General features: G+C 38.6%; 1 protein-coding gene across 1 annotated transcript in view; it reads left to right on the top strand.

Annotated features, from left to right (window-relative positions):
• Positions 1-27,060, top strand: part of OTOG (otogelin) — a gene marked incomplete at its 5' end in the record, with an annotated part of 73,459 nt that overhangs the window by 30,006 nt on the left and 16,393 nt on the right. Inside the window, 16 exons of the mRNA XM_009876820.1 lie at positions 131-287; positions 1,205-1,231; positions 3,908-4,075; positions 6,159-6,437; positions 14,101-14,218; positions 14,908-14,987; positions 15,321-17,165; positions 17,424-17,641; positions 17,672-17,924; positions 18,840-19,111; positions 19,739-19,907; positions 20,904-21,040; positions 21,621-21,710; positions 22,080-22,263; positions 24,734-24,954; positions 25,847-25,985. Coding sequence (XP_009875122.1) covers positions 131-287; positions 1,205-1,231; positions 3,908-4,075; positions 6,159-6,437; positions 14,101-14,218; positions 14,908-14,987; positions 15,321-17,165; positions 17,424-17,641; positions 17,672-17,924; positions 18,840-19,111; positions 19,739-19,907; positions 20,904-21,040; positions 21,621-21,710; positions 22,080-22,263; positions 24,734-24,954; positions 25,847-25,985 — 4,357 coding nt within the window. The remainder of the gene's footprint in view (positions 1-130; positions 288-1,204; positions 1,232-3,907; positions 4,076-6,158; positions 6,438-14,100; positions 14,219-14,907; positions 14,988-15,320; positions 17,166-17,423; positions 17,642-17,671; positions 17,925-18,839; positions 19,112-19,738; positions 19,908-20,903; positions 21,041-21,620; positions 21,711-22,079; positions 22,264-24,733; positions 24,955-25,846; positions 25,986-27,060) is intronic.

Here is a 27,060-nt window from a genome sequence, read left to right as displayed (position 1 = left end):
TATTGTGTTTTAGGAAACAATCTTTGATGCTTCAAAGACTTATGTATTAAATTTTGAAAGAGTCGTAGCTTTATATTGAGTTGATTGTTGCTCTGTCTGTCTTTCTGATAAGTGATACTTGTATTTCCAGATTGATGTCACCTGGTTTTACTCAAACTGCTTGTCAGATACGTGTGGCTGTAACCAAGGAGGTGACTGTGAGTGTTTCTGTACAAGTGTATCAGCGTATGCACACCAGTGCTGCCAGCATGGAGTTGCTGTGGACTGGAGGTCCCCGAGAGTGTGTCGTAAGTTTATTTAACTGGCATTGCCAGGGCTGCCACATCTGTAAAAGCAATCGTGTGAAGTTACCTGTGGCCATGAATTAAATCACTAAGCCACATTGGTACTCTTCTGCTGTTAATTCTTTGTTCCGTGATGTGAAAGTAAAAGACAAGGGAAGGCCATATCGGGATACAACGTGCATCCCTCAAGCCAGAGTTGCAAAGGTATGTAACAGCTCAAGTAATTTCCACCTTCCAGAGGACTTCGTAACAGAATCTAGAGAACATAGCTGCCTTACTGCTGCTCCCAAAAGAAGTGTGAAATGTAAAGGTCTTCTGAAGGAAAACAAGTAGTGTTTTAAGCAGAACTTTGTCATTACCTTAATATTCCTATTCAGCAACACTTAAAAGCTGTAGAAAACATCTAAGGCCTTTTACTATGGTGCCTAGTGCTAATGCCTTACAGGAGACCGTTGTTTCACCAAAGATATTATTTAAAAAAACAAGACAGAAAATGGAGGAGAAGCACTTTTCTAACTTTACAATTGCACAGAGAGAGTATGCAACTTGGTCCAAGTCCCACAGCAAATTTGTCGTAGAGTGAGAGTGTTGCTCTTCTTACAGAAATGATACACGTATGCGAGTTATCAAAAGACAGCAAAGCTTACCTTAACCACTAGAGGTCACAAAAAGACAGCTGTAGGTATGTAAGCTTGGTTATTTGCTGCTGAAAACAGTACTTTACTTAAATCAATATGGTTTATTTTATTCAGAACAGAAAGTAAGTACTTAGCAATAATTTAATAGAAGTTTGTAGTTTGTGTATGGTCTAACTTGATCAAGCATTTGGCCTACTCCTTAACCATAAAGGGTAGTAGAAAAACCTGTATATCTGCAGAATCTCCAACTGCCTTTTCTTTTTCTTTTCTTTTTTTTTGCAGCTTATGATTGCGAGTATTTCAACAAAGGTGAGTCCTGAAGGTGCTGGTAAAATTCAATAGAATCTTCGATTTCTCTATAAAAGTCTTAGTATTTTGTATAAAAGTCATTCTGTTAATGAAAACAATAGGGAATGATATGCTATTTAAATAGCCAAGATTCTGGTTTACTGGCTTATTTTGCTTTTTCAAAAGCTTTTCATTCCATAGTCTTATTTCTGGGCCTTTCCCAAGAATGTGTGTTTAACTCGTTTTTTTACATTTATGGATCCTGATTAACCAATTAAATCATTAACTAATTAATAGACTATTCAGCTGAACAGCAGTCCTAGCTAGGGGTAGCACTTGCTTAAGGTGTGCTGCAGTTCACAATTGACAAGATACTCGATGGGCTGGGTAAACCAGTCACAATCTCCTGCACAGCCTCTGGAGGGAGCCAGCTATTAAGGTATTAACGACTTCTTGTGCCCAGAAGGGGACTAACTCTCCAGTTAGGTGTGTCGGAGCTAGCTTTAAGCTCTTGAGTGACAAGCATTGCTGCTGCATTAGAATAGCTCTGGGAGAGAGGCACAAAACGTGTCTGAGGTGCTAGAGCAAACCTTGAATCTGTGCTGGGTGCTGTGCTGCTGTGTTAACGCTGGAGTCTGTATCCACACAATTTTAAAGTGACATTGTGAGTGTCTACATAGTTAGACGTGGCATACGTACAAGCCCTGCAAGCCAGCCCAATGTGAGGAATCTTCAGGACTCCAGATATTTATTCTAGAGTTTTAATCAAGCTCCTGTAGAAGCCTCGCTATCCAAATGGTTTGTGTTATTTTTGTTTTCTGTTAGACTCTATATTTTTCAGCAGCTTACCCCCGGAGAGATCTCGGAGAAGGACTGGCTTTTAATTAGAAGAGACTTGTACAGCGTGCCAGGCCCAAACGATATGGCCAAGAAATCTGTGTTTTCTCACGTACCAACTGCTGAAAAGATTTTGAGTGGGGTCAAATTGTTAATGCAATAGAGTTTGATCTAAATCATTGAGTCTTTAAATGAACTTAAATAAAGGCAAATTGAATGTAAGAGTGATTGCAGTTTTACATTTCCATGTTTAGTCTGATACTGGATAACCTTAGTGCAGTGCCGCTGACATCTGTGGTAGTAGCCAAGTGAAGCTAGATGACAACACAGACTTTTACTTGTTAATGAACTCTCACTGACAGAAATTAGTTGAAATAGTGGAGTTGTGTATGTGACCAGCTTATAAAAATGGTTATCGAGTGCTTCTCAGGCATAGCTTGCTATTGTTTGCTGATCCAGTTCATCAGTATTCAAGAGAGGATGTTTTAGAGATGCCAATGGGGAAAAAATCGCTGCTAAGCTCACGGTTTTCTTCTCTGCCTCAAATATGGTAGCATTCACCAGAATTAGTTTTGGAGACAGGAAGGTTGAGAAACTGTCTGAGACCAGAGAGAAGTTTTTTCTTGATGTAACTGTCACAAGTGCAGTGTGAAATAGTTCTAGTCTTACTAGAAGCAGAAGCTTTATGTCTTTGGTAGCTGTGGCTTCTTAAGTTTTGGATGAGCCTGAGATATGAGACTTAAACGTATAACAGTATTTCCAGAACACTGGATGTTTTAAGTAATTTTAAAAATGTTTTTCAGCTCCCTGCACTCTAGGTAACCAGGTGTCAGTGTACATGTTTAGCTAGGCATGGGCTTGTGTCCAAACTGGCCGCCCATTTATGCCACTGAAACTTTGCTTGTAGTGCAACCTCCATAGGGTTTCAGAACTCGTAAGTTTGAAGATTATGGAGAACCAGATTATGAGGGTAGGCTGCAAATTGCACTGCAAGCTTTTAACCTGTTAAAACAGATTTTAAGGGTCAATGGTATTGGCTGCAACTATCAGCTGAGAAGTTCTGGGATGCTTCTGCCTTAGATGTAGTGAGGTGAAGTGCTCCGGTGTGGTTTGGAATGTCTGGGTTTAACAGAGGTTTACCAAAAGAATTTCAAGTAACATTTGAAAATAAACTTTTAAAATACTTTGCTGCAGTGACATTGGAACAAAGTGTGGAGTTGTGACATCCTAAGATTTATGAAAAGATAACTCTGCATGCTTTTGACTTTTTAACTTAATGGTAAAATACAACCATTCCTTTGCTTATGATGTTGATCTCTTCCTGTCCAGCTTCCCAGTGGTTATGTTTGTGTCTGCACTGTTCAAGGAGTTCTTTGATACTTGATGACACAAACTTTTATTGCCTACAAAATACCTCACACTTTGGACACTAATAAAATAGATTTTTAAGAACATTAAGAAGGGTATAATCTGTTCAACCATACAAATAAACAATTTAGAGAGATCTCAGGGTGGTCTATAGAACACTGTTTACTTCTAAATCAAATAACCAAGGGATCAGCTAACTTCAATAAAGTGACTGTGAAACCAAAGTGGATTAGAGAGGAGAAGAAGAAGCTAATCATCAGTCTTGAAAATTTAAACTGGGCATTTTGGGCAGTTTTCAGAACAGGTACTTTCTAAAGGAGTTTGGCAATGTTTTGGTTGTCATTATAGTTTACTGCACAACAGCTAAATTTATTTTCGGAGTAGAGGGCTGTGTTTTTCTTTATGTGCTTTGTCTTAATATTTAGAGCTCAAGCATTTGTGACACTTGACATGAAAGATAATTCTGATTTATTTATTTGTTTTTCTCAACAGCTCTGGGAAAGGGCCCGTACAAACTGGTCAGCTATTTGGATGGAGGATTTGTACTGGCAGTGAAACTGGTAGATGGTGTTCTTTTCCCAGCGAGAGAAGATGATGTTGTTCCTGGACATGCAGTGAGCTTTATGCTGACCTCAGGACTTTATAAACCCAAAGCACATGGTAAAAACACAGTAACTTAGAGGCTTAAATAATGCAGAGCAAATTTTGCCCTTGAATATGAGCCCACATTTAAGAATAGGCATGGGTGAAAAAAATCTTTATCTATTAACTGACCGTGCACCTTTAATCTGCCAAAATTTTCATTTGGTTAGTTTTAGTTAGGTGATTGTAGCTTTTACAATAGATGCTTATGGTTGAAACCTCCCCTGCCCCAACCTTCAGAAGCACCAATCAGAGATTTAGCCCAGTGCTCTAGGTATGATTTTTCTCTCTCCACTTGTCCTTTGGCAGAGCTAGAGTGGGTGAGAAATGACACAAGAAAAGTACTCCCTCATTCAACCACTTTGCCACCATTACTCATTGTCTGCCCACTTGTATGGAGATGCCCCATAGGCACTGACCTGAGCCGTGTAAGAGTAGGCGCTGTGACTTTGTCTCCTTCAGGTCCTGACTTAAGTTTCCACTGAAGGAATGTGTTGCTTGTTCAGCAGAAGAAGGAAGTCCTGCACACCTTCAGACTGGTGGAGAAAGCTTACAAGAACGTTCACCACTTTGTGTCATTGATTAAATGCTAGAGTTGTCTTCATACACAACTTTTAATGGCCACAGAGCACTTGAGTCTCAGTGCAGTTTTACTGCCCAGAGTGCCATGTTCAGCTCTTTGGCTGCTCTGGAGGTGGCTGACTCTGTAATCAAAGAAGGGATATGGGTCAGTTAAAAAAATGACAAGCATTTGATTAGTAATACTGCTGTCTGTAGAACTGACACAAGAACTCATGTAACAGAATATCCAGGGCCAGATTTCTTTTATTAGTCATAGTTTTGAGACAGTTGTACATCATGTTCAGTTTAAGTTTGGAAAGGGAAGGTCAGTCCTGCTGTTCTATTCCTATATGAAAATCTCTTGCTCGGAATTTAACCTGGCAAATAAAATTTGTCCCTTATAGTCCAATTTGAGCAACTGACATTTAATCATGGAGCTTAGAAGAGCAATGCGATATTTCTCATATCCAGAGCTTTCTTCATGTGACATTCTTGGTTCTTTGGTACGCCAGAAAAAAAGATGTTTCTTGGTTTCAGACAAATAATAGACAAGGAAAAGTCTTGAGTATTGATGCACTGATTGGCTGTGTGGTAGGTATTACAAATCACACCGACTCTCTGTTGTTATTTAGCAAATAGCTACTTTATACAGACAGTTAATCATAAGATGTTCACAAGTATCACTGTTTTCCAGATTGAGATTTTTACGCTCAGCAAACAAGTTGGTCTTCCAGAAGTGTTATAGCAGAATATGATACTATATCTGTTTAATAGAGATCATTTGTTTTCTATGCATTCTTTTTTTTCAAAAAATGCTACCCAGGCCTTGAAGGTTAGTTGGTTTTACAGTAGTTTAATGGCTGTTTGCAAGAGAATAGCAGAGTTTGCAGCAAAATATAATGAAGTCATTCTGTGAGCAACAGACGCCTGTAACAGGCTTTATATCTGCCACTCTGCAACTAAGGCTTGCCTGAAATCAGCAGTACTGTTTTCAGGGTAAGGTATCATGCGGGTACATTTGCCAGAAAACAGACTTTGCTGTTAGCGTTCTTAGGGCAAGAGCTAGAGAGCTGACTGCTTAGAAAGCTGAATGCAAAATAGAGCTTTTGTAATTTATTTTTAGTAAAAGGCTGAGATCTTAAACTATAAATTTCTGATGTCAAATGTTACTTGTAAAGCTAGTTAGATTAAGTTTAATTTTTTTATTAAATAAATGGCTTAGTGAAGGCTGTAAACTGAATTTCAGCTTGACTGCAGAGCAGTGTTCTTTTATCCTAGTGTGGGCACAAATCTTAATCTGCTTGTATTCCTGTTGAAATCTGTAGGGTGTTTAGAAAGCTATTTATATGTCCATTAGAATCAAAAACTCTGAAATCCATATATACTAATTTTCTTAGAAAGTTTAGGCTATTTTCATTGATAAGGCCAAAGTTGCTCGTGCTGCTAATACGGTAAGAGTTTAGTAAAATGGGAGAATAAGTTTAGTCTATTATGCATATATCAGCAAGCAAATGACTTCTCTATGGTTTGTTTTTTTCAGATTCCAACTTGATTTCATTTGAAACAGCTGAGAGACCAAACTATTTTCTTCAATTGGTCTCCAATAATACTCTTGTTCTTTCTAAATGGAAAAAAAGTGAAGAATTTCACAACAGATCCACCTTTGTTATTCACAAGAATACGTGGCTTTCAGGATACAGTTCCTTTGAGTCATTTGCAAAACCAGGATACTTCATCCATGCTTCACCCTCTTCAGTTGAGCTTTTGAAGTATCATCATTCTGAGGAGTTTCGACTGTCAACCCTTTTTAAACTTGTAGGTAGGTAATTAATGTTGTGTTTTATGAACAGCAGTTTGCTCCCGGTGAAAGTAACGCCTAAATGGCTTTGATATTTTCAGAGGTGATGCAGTTGTTTTTCTCCTCTGCCTCACTGGGAGCTGTGGGTAATCTGTGACATGCGAGCTCAGAATCGTCTTCCTTAAACTTTATAGTGAGGGATGAGATTCTGTTTTCCTGTCAGAAGCCATTAAATAGCTAACACGCAACTTCGCTCTATTTGCCAGTTAGTTTTGAAAATACTTAGCCTAGTGTATATTTTCTGCCATTACTTGCTTCATAGGTGTTGAGGAAATCCTTAAGGAGTAGCACATTAATGCTGACCAATAGTGGATTCACAAAGTGAGTAGTGAAGAACAGAATCCATCTCTGAGAGTTAAGGCCTGTGCGTGACCTTTCTCCTCTTCTCTCTCTGCCGCCAGGGGAAGGCTCTCTGTACAGCGCCCTCATTGCAAGCTTCCTGGCCTCCTCTGAGCTCACGCTGTCCAGTGCTAAGGACACTGCCTGTAGATTACACCTCTCACACCTCCAGTTTCCCCTGAAAAGCACCTTGATGTTTATCCAAGTACCTCTCCTGGAGGCTCTGCCTTTTGCCTTGTTATCCCCTATGTTTCAGGCGCCCTCTCAGTGGAGATACCTGCCTTTTCTTGGGGATCTAGGTGTCCATTTCTGTCACATTTCTTGAAGAGCCACAGCTCTTGGATACACAACATGGACTGCTGTGGGAGTGTTTGTACCTACCTGAGAGATTCCCATTCCTGTAATATTCCCATTCCAGTGAGACACGGGGATCAGAAACGTAGGAGATGCTCTTAGGACCCTTCATAGGAGCTGGATGCAAAAGTTGCTCCTACAAGAACTGGTGGTGGAAAACACATTAAAAAATCACTGCTCAATCAAGCTCTTTCTTTTCCTTACTATTCTAAAAAAAAAAAAATAATAACTGTTTTCACGTATTCTTAAACACTTGGGAACCATGCAATGAAATGAAGATGACCTTACAGGTCCGTAAGATGGAAGAATTTACGTTGGCTTATAAAATAAAGCAAAGGAGATTGTTCATTAATCCATTTGTTTTAGTGTCTGCTTGTCTTGGTACATCAGGTACATGAAACTCATGCATATGACTTCACAAACTTCATTGGTAACTACTGCATGCAGAAATGGTTGGCCTTTCCAAAAGGGCTGGCAATTCCAAAATTGCTACAAGTGTGGTTTTTGTTCTAAAGCTTTTTATTGCACCGTGATTTTAAATGCGTTAGTAATTTGTTTGTTCAGGCAGCAGCACAATTTTAATAGGTATTCCTGGCATAAAATATTGTATTATTTTTGATATTATAATAAAATATTAATTCACTTTAAAAAAACACTACTTCTTGATTCTCTGAATCTGAAACTTGTTTACAAGCAAAGAAAGAAAATGGAATATTAGAACAAATGAAGCACGGCCTGGCCGTGTTTTACAGTGAGTGTGTTGAATCTCAGCAGAGACAAATCTGAAACAGGCACTGACTTCTCTGACAGAAGAGGCCAACTGTATGCCTCGTAGAGTTTCTTGTTATCAAAACATTGAATTAAAGTGTTAATGGTGGCATTGTGAATCTGCCGATGTTTTGCGGTGCATTATGCTGACAGCCTAGTGCAGCTGTTGACTGGCACGCTCCAACTTCAGAAAAAATGACAGATTTTGTCATTGCCAAATGCCTGTTGCCTCTTGACAAATGCTTGTAATCGCAGAGCCGTTGAGGTTTTTGAACGGCAGAATTGTGGAGCTAATGCTATTACCAGGATATTCGTACAGCATTTCAAGCAAGGAACTTTTTTTGGACATAACAAAAATATCTCCTTAGTCTTTTATCTTTGAGAGAGGAATGAAGAAGGTTAAAATGTGTTCCAATTCTCAGTGGTCATCCATTAACACAGAGTGGTATGTCTTTTCGAGTGCGAAGTCTTTACCCTCCAGTCATTATACCAAAAAATCTTATCTATGCCGATGGAAAACTAAAACAATTTACCTCAGCAAGTGGGATCAGATCAAATGATCAAGAGGCATTTCATTAATCACCACATCCGAGGGTTTGGATTTCAGAGTTTTATAAGCAGAGAAACATAGGGCTTGAATCTTTCTCCAGTGTACTTTCACAAGGGCCAGCCTGCTGATGTAGGGTAATTACATGGTCTAAAAATACAGCAGCATTTGTTTAAGTTAATGGAAAAGTTACACCAGCTCCAGAGTGCACAGGCAAAAGCGTGCTGACTGTTGTAAATGCTTTGCATATTAGATCAGAAACTCTTGAACTGGGAACAGCTATTCCTGCGGAATCAGAGGATAAGTATCGGGAGCAGAATAATAGGCCCAGTAAATCCCCTTGGCCAGAAAGTTCCTCATGAGATGATTTCGTGCTGTGACGCACATTCAAAAGGAAGAATTTTAAATGACCTGAGCACCACAGCAATAGATACATGTCTGCTTAAAGTCAGCTGACGAGTCACTTTTTCCAGTTTCCTTGCAATAAATACTGCCACGCTGAAATACTTTGACTATAAATTGCGCAGATATGATGGGCTAACACTGCAAAGCATTTTCTGTAAAAAGTCACTTCATCTTTTAAATTGGGTTGTTTTCATATTTAGATTTGTCTACTTTCCTGTTCCCACAAACATTTGAGGGTTTGAGCTGATAACTGAGTTTGAATATCCGGAGTATACTTACAAGAGAATACATTTTGCGTTCTGTGCAAGAATTTTTACTGGCAATGGATCAGTTTGCATTCAGTCAAAAGAAAGAATGAGCTTAAGTCTTCCCAGATGGACAGGTGCAGAGGTGTCGTGTAAGAGTGATCAATTCATATTTGAAATTACTGGGAGGTTAGTGGATGTAGGGAATCGATATTTTTATGGATATAGCTGTAGTTTCTTTGCCCTTTTTAAAGATAACGTGCTCAAGCTTGTTACGTTTTACCTTTCATAGAATTATCATAATAGGCTTTACCTTTTTAAGATCAATCACTGTGAGTTTATCATAAATATAAGTGTATGACTTGTCCTACGCAAATTCTGCAGCAAAGTTCTTAATGTTAATTATGTGCTTTAATAGCTAACTTGCTGTAAATACAAGTCTTGTCTCAGAATTTTCAGCTAAAATTAAAATCTCAGGATGCACTAAGTATATACGTGCTGCACAGAGATATTTATCAATGTTTGCCTGATACAGAACATTTTTCGTTCCATACAATGTTTGCGCTTTAAGGAAGCACATTGAAAAGCACAGTACAAAGCTGAAATGGAATTAATTTTAATTAAAAACATCTTTTACAAAAGCATCTTGGCACCTTAAGTCAGGTTTGTGCATGATAGCCTAGACTATTTTCACTTCAACTTACTCTTACCCGTTCCCACCAGTCGAAATTAGTTTTCTGGAATGTCCCATTATGAGTAACAGTGAGTTGCTCTTAAGTTTATTTCGAGCTTGTATGCTTTTTCAGTCCAAAAGATCACGACATGGGACCTGGGATTGGATAATGCAGAGCAACCGGTGGTGTACCTGCATATCCTGGGTGTGTCACTGCCCAGGTCTGCTTGGTAGCTCTTGGAATCGCACTGAGGTCACGGTAGAGTTCTGACATCTCTCCCCTTTACACCACAAACACAAACATTTGACCTCCCATTTTTGACTGAATAAGTAGGAGGAGGTATTATAGTTCCATTAATATGTTAATATAATCATATTCCTCCAGCATTGTAACAGTAAAATAAAGCAAAAGTATTTGAGAGGTAGGAATTACACTTCACTTTCAGTGATGTTTTGACTAAGGACAAAGTTCAGTTTTCCCAGTGATACTTTCTTACGTTTCTCATTGCAGAAACTTAAAAGTTAGAGGCAGAGTTTGTTAGTAGCTTGCGTGTGTTCAGTGGGTAGATAGGATTTCATGTTTCTAAACTCCTAACTGAGGAGATGGGCAATCTGCGTTACTACGCGGAGTTTTGCTGCTGTTATAAATAGAGCTAATTCTAAAGGAAATTGTGTTCCTACAAGAGTTTAAAAAAATATTTGGGAAAAGCAACAAAACAGAAGGAAGTGTTGGGTGAGAATGAAAACCCAGATACCTTATTTTTTCATTACTTTTAAAACTTTTATTTTAAATACCTTTCATTAACATTAGAACACATGTCAACCCGAGGTGACTGTCACCCAGGGCGTAATTTACCATTTTGTGAAGGATTTGCTGTGTCACTGAACGGAAGACAAATGCTGCTAGACTTCACCAGGAGACACGGGGTTATTTTCAAATGCCATGACAAATCCTTTTGAGGAACACATGCCTTACAGAAGAAGCTTGACTCATTGTCTGTAAACCGTGCATCGTGCTTTTGTTGGGAGTGAACTGTACTTTTGCCCAGAGTACAGTAAGCTCGTATTACTGGTTGTTGGAGGGGAAATTTAAGTATTAAAAAAATGAGAAGCATGTGGTGGAGGGGGCTGATGAGCATCCTGGCTGGTGTAAAGTGTTTGCAGGGTGACATGCAAAATCCAGAGTTTCTGAGCTGTGGTGGTTTGTAGTAACAATAAAGCTGGAAGGTTGGTCCCAGCTTTGTTAATGTCTACAATTGTTACAGAGAGCGAAAAAACCATTTTCCTCAGTTTAAGGAGAGGGATTCTTGTTACTGCATTCCTTAAACCCTAATGGTTGTGAGCATTGGAGTCATAGTTAATATACAGATGTACTAAAAAGAGGTAGAATTAATTATTTTTTAAGTATAGAGATAGTTTATTTTCTCTTGGTTCTCTTCTGAATTTATGTTAGTTCAGAACATGTCTGGGCCTCTGTTTGTCCCCATTTCATGGTCTGTCTAATCTCTAATCAGGAACTGCATCTTGCTGTGGTGTTTTCTTTTTTCACAATTGCTTGCACAATCTATGAGAGAGGTCTTTTGGCTGCTTAGGTATTCCAGAAGTCATGTTGCCACTAATGAGAACTTTAAAGATGATTAATGGCTAAACTGACATTCCCCAAATGCTGGAAAGGTGTTTTCCCATAATTCATAGTAAAACACAGATTTCTAGATATTTATAATTTATAGTAAAATATTTATAATTTATAGTAAAACACAGATTTCTCGATATTTGATGGGTTTACTGTGACATACTTGAAACTTCTGAGATACTGAAAACAATCCATGCAGTATATTCAACCCTTGCTGTGGTGATTTAGTTCGTTCTTTTATGTAATTTACGCACTAAAAAGCTAATATAGCTCGTCTGGCATACTGAATTCTCTAAAATCCCTTGACTGGGATTTGCAGTTGAGCGCGAGTTCATTCTTGACCGAAAGTGGTGTTTCTGAGCTCCTTAACAAATGCTATGCCTTTATGTAGAAATTTGCTCTATTTCCTTCAGAGGCGTTCAGCACCAGCAAACTATGAACCTAAACTGTAGGAAAGCTTGAGAAAAACATGGCAATAATTATGTAAAAGTCAAAGTTCATTTGGGGAATGGGAGATGGTGTGTTAATCCCAGCACTTGGACCTGTTAATTCACAGTCACTGTTCTGCTAAGTTAAGCTGTCGTTTTTGTCCGGTTACAGTGTGTCTTCTGCAAATTTGTATGGTTGCTGTGTTTGAACCCTCTGGGATGGTGAGGGTTGGTGGCAGGAGTTACAAGTTACGGATCTGTCTCTGTACTTAATCTAGGGTAGTCTGGTGGATGAGATTTTCTGGATTCTAGTTGCATATACTGTTATTGCCAAGAGGTCTCTGATACGTTCTTCTTGTCATATATTGTCCTTTTGTCCCTAAACCTTACCACTCTGACCTGTCTGTGTATGAAGCTGCATATGTAGTTAGCAAAATGTATGGAAATTATTTCCTTCCTCTATTAGATTTAAGCAATTTAAGTTGATTTCTCTAGAAGATGTTACAGAAGAATTCATTGACACATACTTAGTTTTTTATGGGAATATAACTATAAATGCACTTGTTACTGTCCTGAGAGTTTTGTTTATAAAAGCAGTGGCAAGTTAGATCCTGGGATAGAGTGACATGTAGGTGGGATAACGCTAGATGGCAACATACACGCTCTTTTGAGTTTGATTTATACCTTTGATTGAAAAGTGTCTTCTGTATTTTAAAATAAGACATTAATAGTTAATAACGGCAGAGAGATATTTACCTCTAAGTGCCGACATCCCTAAATTGCAGGAAGAACAATTTATTAGGATCTTCACTGAAAAACTGACTGTCTCCAAGATATGAAAGAGCTACTCTCTTTATTTCTCTGTCAAGCAGAGAACAGCAAAACTTAAAAGCAAAAAGACTTCAAAAAGACCAAAAGTTGAAACTTTTTCTAAGTAGTAAGTGTTTTCTTTCTGGTCATTAGTGTAAAAAACTGCTGAAGAGCAGCAGCTCTTCGTAGGCTCTGAACAGTATCGCTCCAAGATCAGGTTTGCCAATCTAGAGGGGACCCATACATCAGGCTGGTGAGCTTCTGTAGGTATAAATGTAAGGGAAGTGTTGCTGCCCAGCCCTGACGGCTGCAGGAAAGGGCTGGGATGGGAACTTGTTGTTCAGGTACCGAAATCCAGATTAGGTCATGCGGGTGTTCAGTAGCCACCGGGCTGATCTAGGCTTGTGCGGGAAACTGTTCCACATGTAGGTGGGGCAGGGCTGCAGAAAGAGAAAGAGCAATACTGCATTTGAACATGCAAGTTCATGTCACCTACATGTGCTGGCCACGAATTTGTTTCTCTCAGATATTATGCTCAGTCCATTTTCTCTTTACGTTAGCTTTATAAAGTTCCTGCATAATTTAATGCATTTTAGAAGTGTAGCTAATCCTTATTTCCATTTATTCTGACTTTAATGTCTAACTCTTCCTCTATCTACTTTGCATTTCAATGTTGTGAATTTGAAGTCTTTCAGTAAACGCTATCTGCATAAATACTCTGAAAGCAGTTATTTCTTGGTAGGTAGTTTGATTTCATTTGGGTTTATTTGTTCTAGTTTGCCGTGGTGTTTCATTATTAGTACTCTTTTGTCTGGTAGAGTGTATGGTTTGAGTTAAATTTTGCAAGACTACATTTCATCTCATCTGAGTTCCTTTGCTCATTATAGGAGCAGCTAGAATTTCAGATTCAGAATGTTTTGAGGTTTCAATTAATTTCTCTTGGAGTAACTATTTTACACTGCTTTCGAGAAGATCAGCTGCTAAGATGTATTGCTTGAAAGAGCCTAAATTGGCATAATTACTTGTTGCTTCGTTTGGAATGTTATGTCTTTTGGATTTTAAAATACGATTGTATCATTCAAGCTTCGTATGTAATGACACAGCTCTATCTTGCCTGGCTTTTATTTTCCAGTGATTGTAATATACAATAAATGTGTCTAATTCGGTGTTGTGTTTTATACTACAAAAAGAGGCTGGAGAGCCAGCACATTCTAATGTACTCTGCATAAACATAAATTGTTTTTCTATGTTTAAAAGACCTTAGTAATTAAAAAATATTACCATTTTTATTTGTAGAGAATACAGATAGAAACAGTAAGAGATTTAGAGCTGCGGTGAACTTAGAGTGAGTCTGTTAGTGATATATGTCAGTGTGTGTTTCTGGAAAAATATGAGAGTAACAGATCTCCATTGTTTTTTCAGACGTCAAATTTAAATTTCTGTCCCGTTCTACATGTGAATGGCGTTACGATGCCTGTACAAGTCCTTGTTTCAAGACATGCAGGGACCCTTTGGGAAAAAACTGTCAAGGAGTACCGAAGTAAGTATCTGTATTTTTAGGGGCAAGTCGTAGTTTGGGTAACATACTTATGCAGCTTACTAAGAATAAGAAGGACCAAATGTAAGCTCAGTATAGCAGGACTGCGTCCTTGTATAATCATAGAATTGGGAGGTTAGTGAAGGAGAAAAGGACTAAATCCTGCTATGGCAGCTACACAGAGGTGACATTTCAGTTGTTAGGTAAGTGCTGTCAAATTCTGGAATGCCTTTCAAGTAACTTTTCAAGTATTAATAAGAGGAATGATCACAAATTAGTTTCAGGTAGTTGTACCCCTACTTTTTCACCAGCATTGCAACAGCCGTATCTGTCCATGCCTTTTCATCCCAATTGGAATTTGTGCTAAATCTGATGAAAGTGGCATTTGGGTGCTAGTGTGTAAAACTGTTTGGCATTTCTCAAGCATTGGTATTCGCTATTGAACGTGCAGCCGTTCATTTCAAAGGCTCAGTATCTCAGAGTTCATGCTTTAGCTTAGATGTGAGAATGGAAGCCATGCAATGGCATTTTGAAGTAGTACACTGAGGTGATGAAACTTGTATAGAACAAGACTTAAAAATACTTCATATATGCTTAAAAATACTTCGTACATGATTTCTGTTTTCCTGAAATTAAATGCTTGATCTGGAAGATACTGTTAAACCAGTTAATGATAATTGTTTTTCTTTTAGAGTGGAAGGATGCTTTCCTGCCTGTCCTCTCAATATGCTGCTGGATGAAATCACTCAAAGATGCGTGTATTTTGAAGACTGTATGTTTGAAAAATTATCTGTTATGTATGATAGCTTATTAATTTCTTAGGTCTTTAGTAACAATTTTCCAATATAGGAGCTTAAATTTGTGTAGAGATGACCTTAGTCCTATGAATCTTGAGCTCACTAAATGTACCTTTTGGTTAAAATAATTTCACTCCTCAAATCTGAGACAAATATTAAATTTAGAGTTTATTTTTGTCTATGAATTTTAGATGTTTAAAGGCAATCAAAAAGATCAGAGTTATACGAGTTAATGTATAACTCTGTTAGCTTCATGGCTGTAATTGATGACAAATTTCAGACTACTGTTTACTTGTGTGTAATTTCAGGCATTGAACCTGCAGGTGATAGTCTGCCTTTGCCACTCAGCACTCTGACACCAGCAGTTTCACACATGACATCAAGTACAAGTTTGGCAGTGATCGGTGAAGCAGTAACTGCCTTTCCTGTACATGAAGCCAAAGACATGGAAACATCTGCTTCAAAATTGCAACTCACTGCAACTACAGAGAAAACTGAATTTAGTAATGCAACCCTTCCAACCATAACTTTATCATCAAGTGTTTCTTCACAGTCAACAGAAATGTCACTTGGGAGAAGCACTACAGCTGTGTCCCGGACAACAAAATCTAATGTCAGCTTCTCTTCTCCTGTTGACGTTTCTCCGTTGTTTCCATCTACTGTCAGTTCAGAAACTTCCACCAAGATACAACGGATAAGTGGTGGTTCCACTAAGCTATTGAGGGCTACAGAACCTCCAACTGTAACTGCTACACATGCAGTGACTACAAGCATGGAACTGGAAAGCAAACCAATTGCTACTTCTGTTTTTACTGGAACGCCACTTGTATTTAGTGCAACAGAAATACCAGTCAAAACTAAAATAATGGAAATATCAGAAACAGCTGCAAGAACCCTTCCCACAAAAGAAGCACAAGTAAAACCAGAAAGACTTTCAATGTTTACACCCAGTCCATTTGAATCAATAACAGAAAAAACTACTGTGCATCTGCCCCAGTTTTCCACATCACTTCTGAGCATGCCTTCATATACATCACCAGTAAACCTAACAGCAAGTTCAGAAAGGTCAAAAATAAGCATAGGACAGTCTTCTACCACAGTAACTAATGTTACAGTAACATCATTTTCTACTGTGGCCACTACTTTGTTAAAACCAGCAACAACAGATGCAGCGATTGTTTTAACTGAGCAAAGCGTAAAGACTATGTTTTCCCCAACATCCTCACCACCTGTTTCATTAGGAAAAGCAGCTACAGAAGCTCCCCTTGAAATGGTTCAGCACCTGACAGGCACTGCAGAGGTACCTTTCACTACATCTCTAGGTCCAAAGACAACTCTGCAAACTCAAGAGAGGTCATCAGAAACAACTTCATTATCATTTACAACTCAAAAAATGAAAACTTCCAAAACAGCCTCTCATGTGTCAAGTTCCTATTTCCCTCCATATTCACTACGTTCTAGTTCTACAGCTAAAGAATCTGTCACTCTTTCTACAAGAAGACCTTCAATCTCTGTTCCTACTCCTGCTTCTCCAGCTTCAGCTGAATTAAAAAAAACGTTTAAAACTGTTTCAACTACAGAATATCCCTCGTACACAGTTCTAAACACAACAGACTTTCTGACTACATTATACGCTAAATACCCTGTTGTGGCTCAGACGGGCAGAGTGACACCTTTGTCTGTTGAGGTACCATCCCATTTTGAATTAGCAGCAAAGTCAACGTTGTTTTCTGGAAAAGCAGGTACTGAGTACAAGTCACCTCTGGTTTCAAGTGCAGTGAAGACAAGCACCTTGGCATATTCAGGTAGTGTTAGCACATCAGCAATGAAAACCTCTGTCCTGTCAAAAGAAACCACCACAGTTCCTTTTGTAGCTACAGAGGGTGAGTCAGCTCAAAGAACATCTGTCCCTGGATCTCCTCTTGCTGTTCTTAGTGCAACTGAAACCACATTGTTAACAACACAGCCTGATAAATCACAAGTGGAAGGAATTACTAGAATCTCTACTAGGAAGTCGTCTGCTTTCTCTTTTTCACCATCAAGTTCTCTCCTCACTTGGAACATTTCTCTTCCTTCACTACCCTCCTATGGAAAAGAAGCACCACTGACAGCTTTTAGTCCTGTGCATACATCTCATAAAACAATTTCTTTGTATCCAAGAACAACTCTAACAAAATCTGTGTTACCAACAGAAAAGACCTCTCCAGTCCCGACTTTCTCTGTTTTATCCATTATAACAGAACAATCAAGTCCAATAACAACAGTATCTCATGACACATCACGAAGTAAAGGCATTTTGAACGTCACTCATGCCACATCCTCCCCATCCTCTGAATTCAGCAGTCAACTCCTAACAACCAAAAAAGTAATGACAGCCAAAGAAAAATCAACTCTGACTCCTTCTGTTGAACTTCCACTAACAAAGTCTTTTTACACTTTCTCCACCTCTCATTATCTAGCAGATAAATCAATTTCTTCACCTTCTTTAGTGCAAAGGGTACTGGAACTAACAACCACACCAAAATATCCAGTAGAAAGTAAAATAGTTTCTACAGCAATGAAATCTACAGTCCAAAGTATAACAGAAACATTAAAACTTACAGCTACTACAGCTCAGCCGTCCTTTCCTGTGCCTGCAGTAGGCTCCTTGTCGTGGCAGGCTTCAGGAGATAAACTTCCAGTACAGACTGAAAAGACTGTGGTAATACCACATTTTTCTACTCGGGAGGCTTTGGAACTTGGTCATCAGACTTCTGAGCCTCCGTTGACAAGCCAAAGCATTACCCCAATTTACCAGTATCCTACAGAAACTCTAACAAAATCCACTGGTCAGCTCCAAGATGTCTTTAGCACAACTGAAGCTACGGTAGAATCGGCTTCCTCCTACCCCTTAATCACCTCATTACCTGAAGGTATTCATTCAAGTATATTGCCTACCTCCCTGGGTCCTACACAAGTTGTTTTACCGTCTGAAAGAGAGTTGCGTTTAACTGATTCAATCACTCAGCGGTATGTATCAAGAACTTCTGTTATGCAGTCTACAGTCCCAACTAGAACAACAACTGAATTGATTTTTGGCACTAGAATTCTCCCTAGCTCACCAAAAGTGCTTACAGCTTCCTTTTCTTTAGCAACTATTAAAAAAGATGCATTTCCTTTGTTTTCTACACAAAAGGCAGGTACTAGTCTAAAACCCACGTGGCAGGCTTCGTTTACTGAATCACTTGATTCAAGTCAAATGCTAGAAATGACTACAGCTTCACCAGGATCAAAGTCAACCTCTGCATTGGTTTCCGTACCAGAAATAACAGAAATTCCCATTGCAGTGGCGAGTGGGCCATCCACATCAACGAGCAGAAGTGGTACAGGGGAAATGGTGGCGTTGCCTAAGCAGGTCACATTTTCAACCACCTCCTACAGTTCCAGGTTTCCAGCAGGTGCAACCTTGTCAACTGTGGCCCTTTCATCCACTGTAGCTTCGGCCTCTTCAATGATAAGCAGTGCTGGGCAAGATGTTAGTGTTGTATCACCAACTTCCGCAGAAGCAATATCAGGACCCATCACGAGCTCTGTGAAGCCCACCTATTTTTCTGTTACTTCAGAAGCAAAAGGAGCCATGCCCTTCAGTACAGTAACATCTGGAGAGCCAGAATTAACAACAGAAGTCCAAGCTGTCCCTACTCAAGGTGCTAGCTTTACCCTAGAAACATCTCAGACATATGACTCTCCATATTTTGCAAACATAACTGCAGTTCCTTCTAATTTAAGTGTATCGATGCTGTCCACTGTACGTTCGTTCTCTGAAACAAAACCTTTTTCTTCTGTAGCTGCATCATTGCTCAGTACTACTGAAACTTCAAAACTTGAACTATCATCTGAGGGGCAGACACCTTCTGTGAGTTCACTGCTCATGGTATCTGACCATTCGAATGACACAACAGCTTCATCTGTTTCTTCATTTGCCTATTTATCAACCAAACCACTTCGCAGTTTGACTACAAGGTTTTCTGATGGGCTGGCAACAACTGAATCTGTGTTGGGAGTCACAGCATCAGCTTTTATGCTGCCTACAGAAACAACAACTCTTCAAACTTGCATAGTGAGTAATAATAAATATTTATCTCATTGGTTTTGATTATATCTTCGTTATTTTACACACTGATTAAAAAAAAGTTGTGACCCATATTTTGATCTTCAGAATTTAAAATAACAGGGAGCCTTTTTATTTTCTCAACTTTATTTGAAACTTCAGAGTATTTTATTGCATGTAATGTTTTTTTGTAAGTGCTATAATACGCTGTGTTACAGGCCTCAGTATTCTGACTATTACAGGAATGGGGGATTTTTTGGGTAAAATACGGTGCTTTGTATTGTGTAATGGTAGAGGGATTTTTTGGCACCCTTAAAGTATATCTTTCTAGAGATCCCTGTTACCCTGTTACTTATACCTTTCCATGCTTTTTTTTTCTCAACTTTTTGCAGTGTAAAGTTAAAAAACCAGTAATGCTGTTCTCTGCTTTACAACAGGACAGCAGTTTTAAACTGTCCTTTGAATGGTTGGGTTATCAAAGGTGCTGTTCACTTCTAGTTTCCCTCAGTGTCACGGGGATACATAAGTATTCTGCACCTGAAGAGCATGAGCTTGTTTTTGAGCAAATACTCTGCAATATTGTGATACTAGCTTGGTAAGAACGGTAACGTATGTCTTTTATTAAATATGCCTTAGCCAATCACAGAGAATGACTGCATAAAATACATTTGCTTGGATGGACAACTGATCCAAGTTAATAAGTCGCAGAACTGCCCATACAATGCAACTCAGCCCAGCTGTGGAGTTTTAGGATTTGCTACTCAAATGAACGGTGACAAATGCTGCCCGAAGTGGGAATGTGCATGTAAGTTTTAATTATGCAGTATTTTTGAAGTGAATTTAGGTCACAATTTAATATATTTGTAAGAATGCTAAGAAGTGACAGTTCTGTACTATGGCATAGAAGTAGAAGATGCATATTGTGCAGATTAGTCATTGTCTAACGCAACTTGTAAGTCTAGTTCTACATCCAGGAAAATAAAATCAAAGTGCTCCTTTAATGAGGGATATTCCTCTTACCCAGCTTTAGCCGTGTGCGGTGGACACATCCAGATCTGACTTAGACCCATCTTGGTTTATGTAATCAGAGGACACTTTGTCAACATAGAGGATATTTCGGTTCATCTTCTATCAGCTTTGGGTTGTGAAGATTCCCTAGGCTCTCTCGGCTAGCTCTGTTCACAGCTGGGGGACTCTGGACATGCAGCTGCACTAAAGTCGCTCCTGTCATTTACCTAGAATTGGACAGGAAGAATCCCGACTTTAAAAGAAAATTCAGTTTAGTCCATAATAGCAGAGAAAGAATGCAGAGGTAAGCGATGCTTATTTCTGCTTAAGCGCTGGAGTTTAAAATAACTGAGAGCAGAACTCCAAGGTCTTTGAAGCACAGAAGCTTTCGCAATAAGACTGGGAAGAAGGAAGACTTCTCCATGAGCTCCTGCCTTAGGAGCACAACTATAAGGGAACTAACCATCCCTCATGATCCACTGTCGTTCATCTGTTTTGCTGATTTGAAGTTTGTAAAAATAACAAACCTTTGCTCGCACGAGCTGCGAGAAAATCACCAATTGCCGAGATGCGCAGTTTGTCCCACTGAAATATGCAGGATTTGACTCTGCTGTCCAGTTATTTACAGAGATGCAACAGAATCAAATATAGCCAAAAGTATGCACTGCATATGTGAAACTCCAGTAAGCTAGGTAATCTTATAAAATGTATTGGTTTATCTTCATATGCTGTAATATTTACAGACATTCTAAAGTAAGTTAGAAAAAATAATTACTTTTTAAATTTTTATTAGGTCGTTGCACAATTTTCTCTGATCTGAGCGTTATAACCTATGATGGAAATCATTTGGCTTTATTCAAAGAAGCATCCTACATTGTCAGTCAAACTCAAGACGAAACTATAACCATCCACGTCCTTGACTGCAGAATGGTAACTACCATTTATGAGCTAACAAATGGTGTTCAGTACTGCTAATAAAATGTATCTTAAAAGAAAGGGCATAGTAATACTATGTAGTTGAGGTTAATTAGTCACTTCTACCCAGTTTGCAGTTTGCAACACTAATGAATTGTATAACACTTGTATCGCTTTAAGATACATGTGTATTTCCTTTGGAAACAACTGGAAGGTGTCCATGTTATTTTGTTTTACGCATAAAGTAGGCAAGATGATACGACATCAAGTGGATGTACATTCATTACTCACATATATAACATGATCATGTTATACATATCACCATAGTTTACTGGTGTACCACTGGCGTATTTCAGTGTGTGATTTTTCTATGGAGCAGTTTTTGCTGGAAACGACAATCTTCAGAGCCACAGAAGACTGATCTTAATGCACTTTGTAGCGCAGACTCGAAACTGCGATCAGCAGTACTTTTCCTTATTTAAAAACGTGCTCTCCAAAATCCTTGATGTCCCAGTACCTAAAAACAATAAACAGCTAATGTATAAAGATTTTGCACATCACAACTATGGTTGATGTATTTTTATTTTCTCCACAGATTAATTCAAATTCAACTTCTCTGTGCCTGGCAATGTTGAATCTAACCTATGCATCAAACCAAATTCTTATCAATCGTTTAAGTAGAAAAGTAAGTATTTCGTAGGTTTGTGTTTCTTTGCCTTTTAGACAGCATCTTACTTCTGTAATCAACTGTCTCCATGTGGATACTGAAGATTAGAGTAGGACACAATAGGTCATATAATTTTTTCCAACTTTGTAATTTAGTAAACTCCTAGTAAGTTCAAAGAGCCAAGGACAGTTATACTGAGGTAAGTTGCAGAGCAAGGCACATAAGCTGTTTGTCTCTTGAGTATATGTATTATCTTTGTGGAGGTGAGCCTGACTTCTTTTGAAATTATTTATGAGTTAGATTCATAAGCTGTCAAGAATCTGGCTTTAGTTTTTCTACCTACCTCACTTGGCATCTGACAGTTAACCTTTTCTCTCTGTATTTTAGATAACAGTAAATTCAAGATTTGCTTGGCCTACTGTTAGAAAATATGGATACAAAGTTGAGGATTCGGGCTTCAAGTATGCAGTTGAGACCCCAACAAAAATCACAATTCAGTGGTTTCACAACACGGGTGTGATGGTTATTGAGTTTAATAGTACCAGAGAACCAAGAGCTTTGGGACTATGTGGTAAGTATAGAGTAGTGCAAGATGCTTTAATAGGGAGACACGATTTCATAATGACATAAACTATCTTTTGCAAGATCTGGTCCAAAAGAGTTATTGCAAAGTTTAAGATACTATTAAAATAAAATTATTATTGATTTTGTTACTTGTTAATGCTTGACATCTATGCATGTAATCACTTTTTACCTATGATGTTGCTTCTGACTGTAACCTGTTTGAATCCCAGGCATGATTGCTGTAACCAAACCCAAGAAGCAAGGACAGGCATAATGTCAAACAGTGCACACAGATTTAGCATTTGGTATCACTGATAGGAAGTGATATGTGCTATTTTCAGGTTCTAAAGATCAGAATTGACAGGAAACCTTAACTTGAGAGAAGTGATTTTAGTTTGTCTATTAGAAGAAATAGTTCAGAGGAAATTTTTAATAGTAGTGGGTTAAGTAACCATCGTGTTACTCTCTGCTAGGTCTGCTGAGAAGTTTTAATTTGTTTCTTTCTAGAAATCGTATCTCTGAAAAAGTTCTTGGTGCTGTAGCTTTTGCCAGTGTGCGTTTGTTGGTGTAAATCCCTCCTTTGACACCTGAATCAGTAAATTTGCTGTAAATTGGAGCTGGAAACCAGGGTTACAGAGTTTATATAGTTACAGTGGCTATCTTTCCAGTTTCAGAAAGGGCAAATGCCTATAGCTTAGTATCAAGTACCAGTGATAGCTCAATCCAGTTACAAGTGTGCAGACAGTAACGTGCTTCTCCGAAAGGAAGGGAGTTTGAATTTATAGCCATTTTGAAATTGGATTATTATCTGTATTTTGCCTGAACTTTTGTTTTCAACGTCATTCTTGCTGTGTTGCTAATTGTTACTGTACTTAGATAAAACAGAAACAAGAAAGTAATGACTATTTTTTAGTAAGCCTGATTCAAGTTACCATGAAAGTCGCTTTTGCCTTTACCTGTTTGATTACTGTGATAGCGAGAAGTGGGAACATTACATTCCTGGTTTACAAGGTGCTTTAATTAGATGACCACACGTTTCTGTGGATGGTGTTCCACGTATGAATTCTGTGGCAAACGTGCTGTGTTTTTCTGATATTCATCTCTGGTTGGGATTGTCTGCCTGTACAGTTCTGTCTGGTGCAACTTAGCAGAGCCTGTTTTAAATGAGCTGGTTGTGCTGCATCTTCTCAGCGTAGACTGCGCTGATCTCCTGAGCTTTCTCTGTTAGTCTGCTTCTTGTGTTTGAGCAAAACTGGTGAAAGGGAGCACAAGCAGGTCAGTTTTAGCTGCATCCAGATCCCTCCAAGCCACATGTGAAGGTTTAGCTTTGCTGTGTTAAATTTCCTTGTCCGTGTGTAAGAGAAGATGTGAAAAAAGATATCGCAGACATGACAGCAATTCTTTGAAGTCTCTCGGAACCATCCAGTACTTCCTGCTTGTGTTGCATAGACTCACAACCTCAGAAAGTTCAACCAGAAAGATTTTTGGTCAAGGAACAGTTAGAGTTTCAAAAGCTCTTTTCCACTCTGAATGCCTGTTGCTGTGTCACTGATTACACTGATTGCTCTTCTTTCAAGAATTGTGAAAATTGGTAAAACAGACCAGTTCTCTAGAAAAGGGAAGAGATGAAGATTTAGAAGTGCCATGCAAGTTTGTGGAAATGTAGAAGAAAACGGTTCTAGAAGTCTGATGCCAAAGGCTCAGAAATTATAATTAGGGAGAAAGAATGAAGGGCTGATCCATCATTCTGCATTTTTTGTACTTTTTGCTGGCATTTATAGGACCTTGCAGCAGTCTCCTCTGGATATTCTGTGTTGACACTCTCCATGTGTTACTTTGCATCCTTCGCTTCAGTGTGTTTCAGGATTGCCAACGACCTTCATTTAAATAGAAACAAAATGTGATGCTGCCTTCTGAAAAGTAAAAATAGAAAAGTTTGTTTGTTTTGTTCTGCTTTTTTCCCCTCTGCTGAGGGGTAATAGAAGTATACCTGGAGGTGCCAAAAGCTTCAGTTTTCTGGTAGCTCTTGACTGCTTAGAGGCCTAAGTAGAAATATACAGTATTTCTGAAGTGCAGTTTCACAGAAGCATCTTAGCATTTTATGAGAATTCCCTTTTCTTGTAACGTTTACAGTCTTCATTTATTTTTATACACGGAGGTGCTTTGTAGCCTTCTTTAAAATACTCTTGGTTTCGTGCTTATGCAACTGAGGGGTGAAGTTTGTGTGCTGGGCTCTTTGAAACGCTCTTTGATGTGCAATAGATTTCTATTCATAGGTGCATCTTTCCTTTTGCATAATTTGTGTAAATTTCCTGTGTTTAAATCCTACCAAAGACTTCCCACATCTCCCATGTGTTGTGCTACTGTCACATTGGAGAAGCTTTTTAAAAGCTATTTACTTATTTGAATTATGCCATTTAGACTTCAGAATTAACCATACGGTGTTAACCTGCTTTTTTTCTTCTGGTAATACACAGGTTTTTGTGATAGAAGCTTGGAAAATGACCTGATGCTACCCAACAGGACAGTTTTAAGCAAAAGCAATGCACTGTCAACTTTTATAGACAGCTGGCAAGTGCCAGACACGTTAAAGTATGTTGGAGAAGACAGGCATCAGGAAACTAATTGCTCAGTCATGGACTGCTCCGAGTGCTTAAGAATGGTGTTGAACCAGACCTTCAGCAGCTGTCATCCTTATGTATGTTAACTATTTCGGAAGCTTACATTTTGAGAGAGATGCAGTTCCGATATAATTTTGTATACTCAATAATTTCATTAATGTGAAGCTACATAGAACCACATCTGTGGAATGAGATATATATACTTTTTTGTTTCTAGAGTTGCTGGTAAAAATAATTGAAGAGTGTGGCAGTGTGAGAGTTGCAATAAGGAACTAACACTTTCAGAATTGATAATACATCTGTTATGCTGTACACCTAAATTGGTGGTTTTGACAATACCATCTGATTTATAAATCGGTCCCCGCTAATTAAATTTTACCAGTATGATGTAGAGCAAAGTAAAATAACATTGTTTCAGGATTTAATTAATCCTTAAGTGTTCAGTAATTTAACGTGTTCTAAATCACAGTAGGTAATCTGAGAGCCTGCATTCTCAAAGACTCTGGGGACAGGGAGCTCCAGCTTAGATGAGAGAGCAGAACAGACCATTTAAAGCAAATCTAAAGCAAATTACAAACTCGCATTGTGTAAACAGAGTTTTTATTTTTGAACATATGAGTACATTTACCATTTCACCTTTTATATGTTGTTGAATTTGATGAAGAGGAGGCCAATAACAGGTAAGGAAGAAACATGGAAAGTGAGTAATTATGCCTTGTATTGGAAAAACTGTATTAGCTCATGCCTGGGCGCTTAAAAAGGATGAAACTGAGGAATATAAGAATGTCAACATTCAGGAAGCCTTACTTTTACATACTGGTAGATTCTCTTTGTACACCAGTGAAGTCTGGTGGCATCATGCTTACTGTGAACTGAAAACGTCAGGCTTCATTGTTTGTAGACAAATCTTCTTCCTATCTAGCAGGGTCTCTATGAAGGTATAATAGTTATACTTTTTTATTTTGTTAGGTCCCACCTGAGCTGTTCTGTGATATATGGGCTCAAGACACTGAGTACATTCAAAATCCGTGCGTTTCACTAGCTGCCTATGTGGCCATGTGCAACAAATTTAATATTTGTATAGAGTGGAGGAGCTCTGACTACTGCCGTAAGTATTCTGCGTGTATGTGTGCCATTGGTGTTCACAGAGACAGAATTTGCCTAATATAAGAATTTAAGTTGAAAATACCACAGCTCTTTGAGTCCTTATGTACTTTGGAAGTCATTATTGAGATAATAAAACATTTCTTATGATGCAATTTGAAGCACTGTGCAAAACCAATCAGGATCATTATAGCTATTTCACAGATGGAAGAGGTAAGCTAAAGAACCTTGTTCAGAGGCCTGTGTCTGGCTTGAAACCTACTTAACTGTAGAAGTCATTTTCCTTGCAATGTAACGTTCATTTCTCTTAGCTACTTTCCACTGATAAAACCAAAGCGCAACAGAATTGATTGTGGAAAGTCAGAAGCCATAGAAAGGAAGTTTTATGGCACCTGCAGTTGGTGATACCTGCCTGAAGCTGTGTCTTTGGAGAATGGATTAGAGAAATGAAAGATTAGATAGAAAGAGTTAAAACCTGAGAGCTGGAGTATTCTGGCAGGAGACATCTCTCATAGTAACCTACTAAAACATAAGGCCAAATGGGATCTGTAGCTGTCACTAAATAAAAAATTTGGATTACATCTGTTGTCAGGGATCACCTAGGAAAAGCCCTCTGCAGTGGTAACATAGGGAGGTCTGCGATTTCAGTTCTTGAAAAGGGAAAGATGCATTGATGAAGTGTGATTCCCCCAAAATAAGAAAACTTATGGTACATAGAAATCTTGATGTCTTCTCAGAATGATTTAAGATGGGTGTGTATATACAGGCTTCATGCAGGCAGGTAGTAGTGCCCTGCAAATAGTAGCATGGAGTCTAAAGCTTAAACCCAGCCAATTAAGAAGAAATAATAAAAATCTTCAGTTTTTAAGGATCTTACTAGTGAGTAACTGTTTAAAAAGAAATCTTACAAAAATACATCTGTCGGTACAGTTGTGTATGCTCTCCATCGTGACGGGCTCCGTCGCTCTTAGGTTGATACCACAGTGACCTCTGGTGGTGTGTGTCTCGCAAGGAAGAACCATGAAGTCGCATCTGGAATTTGTGGTCACAAAGTGTTGATAGGCTGTAGACTGAGTTTT

The sequence above is a fragment of the Apaloderma vittatum genome, unplaced genomic scaffold (assembly GCF_000703405.1).
Source record: "Apaloderma vittatum isolate BGI_N311 unplaced genomic scaffold, ASM70340v1 scaffold16809, whole genome shotgun sequence".
NCBI classification, from domain to species: domain Eukaryota; kingdom Metazoa; phylum Chordata; class Aves; order Trogoniformes; family Trogonidae; genus Apaloderma; species Apaloderma vittatum.
The sequence above is the reverse complement of the archived record's forward strand: the minus strand, read 5'-3'. Positions and strand labels throughout refer to the sequence as shown.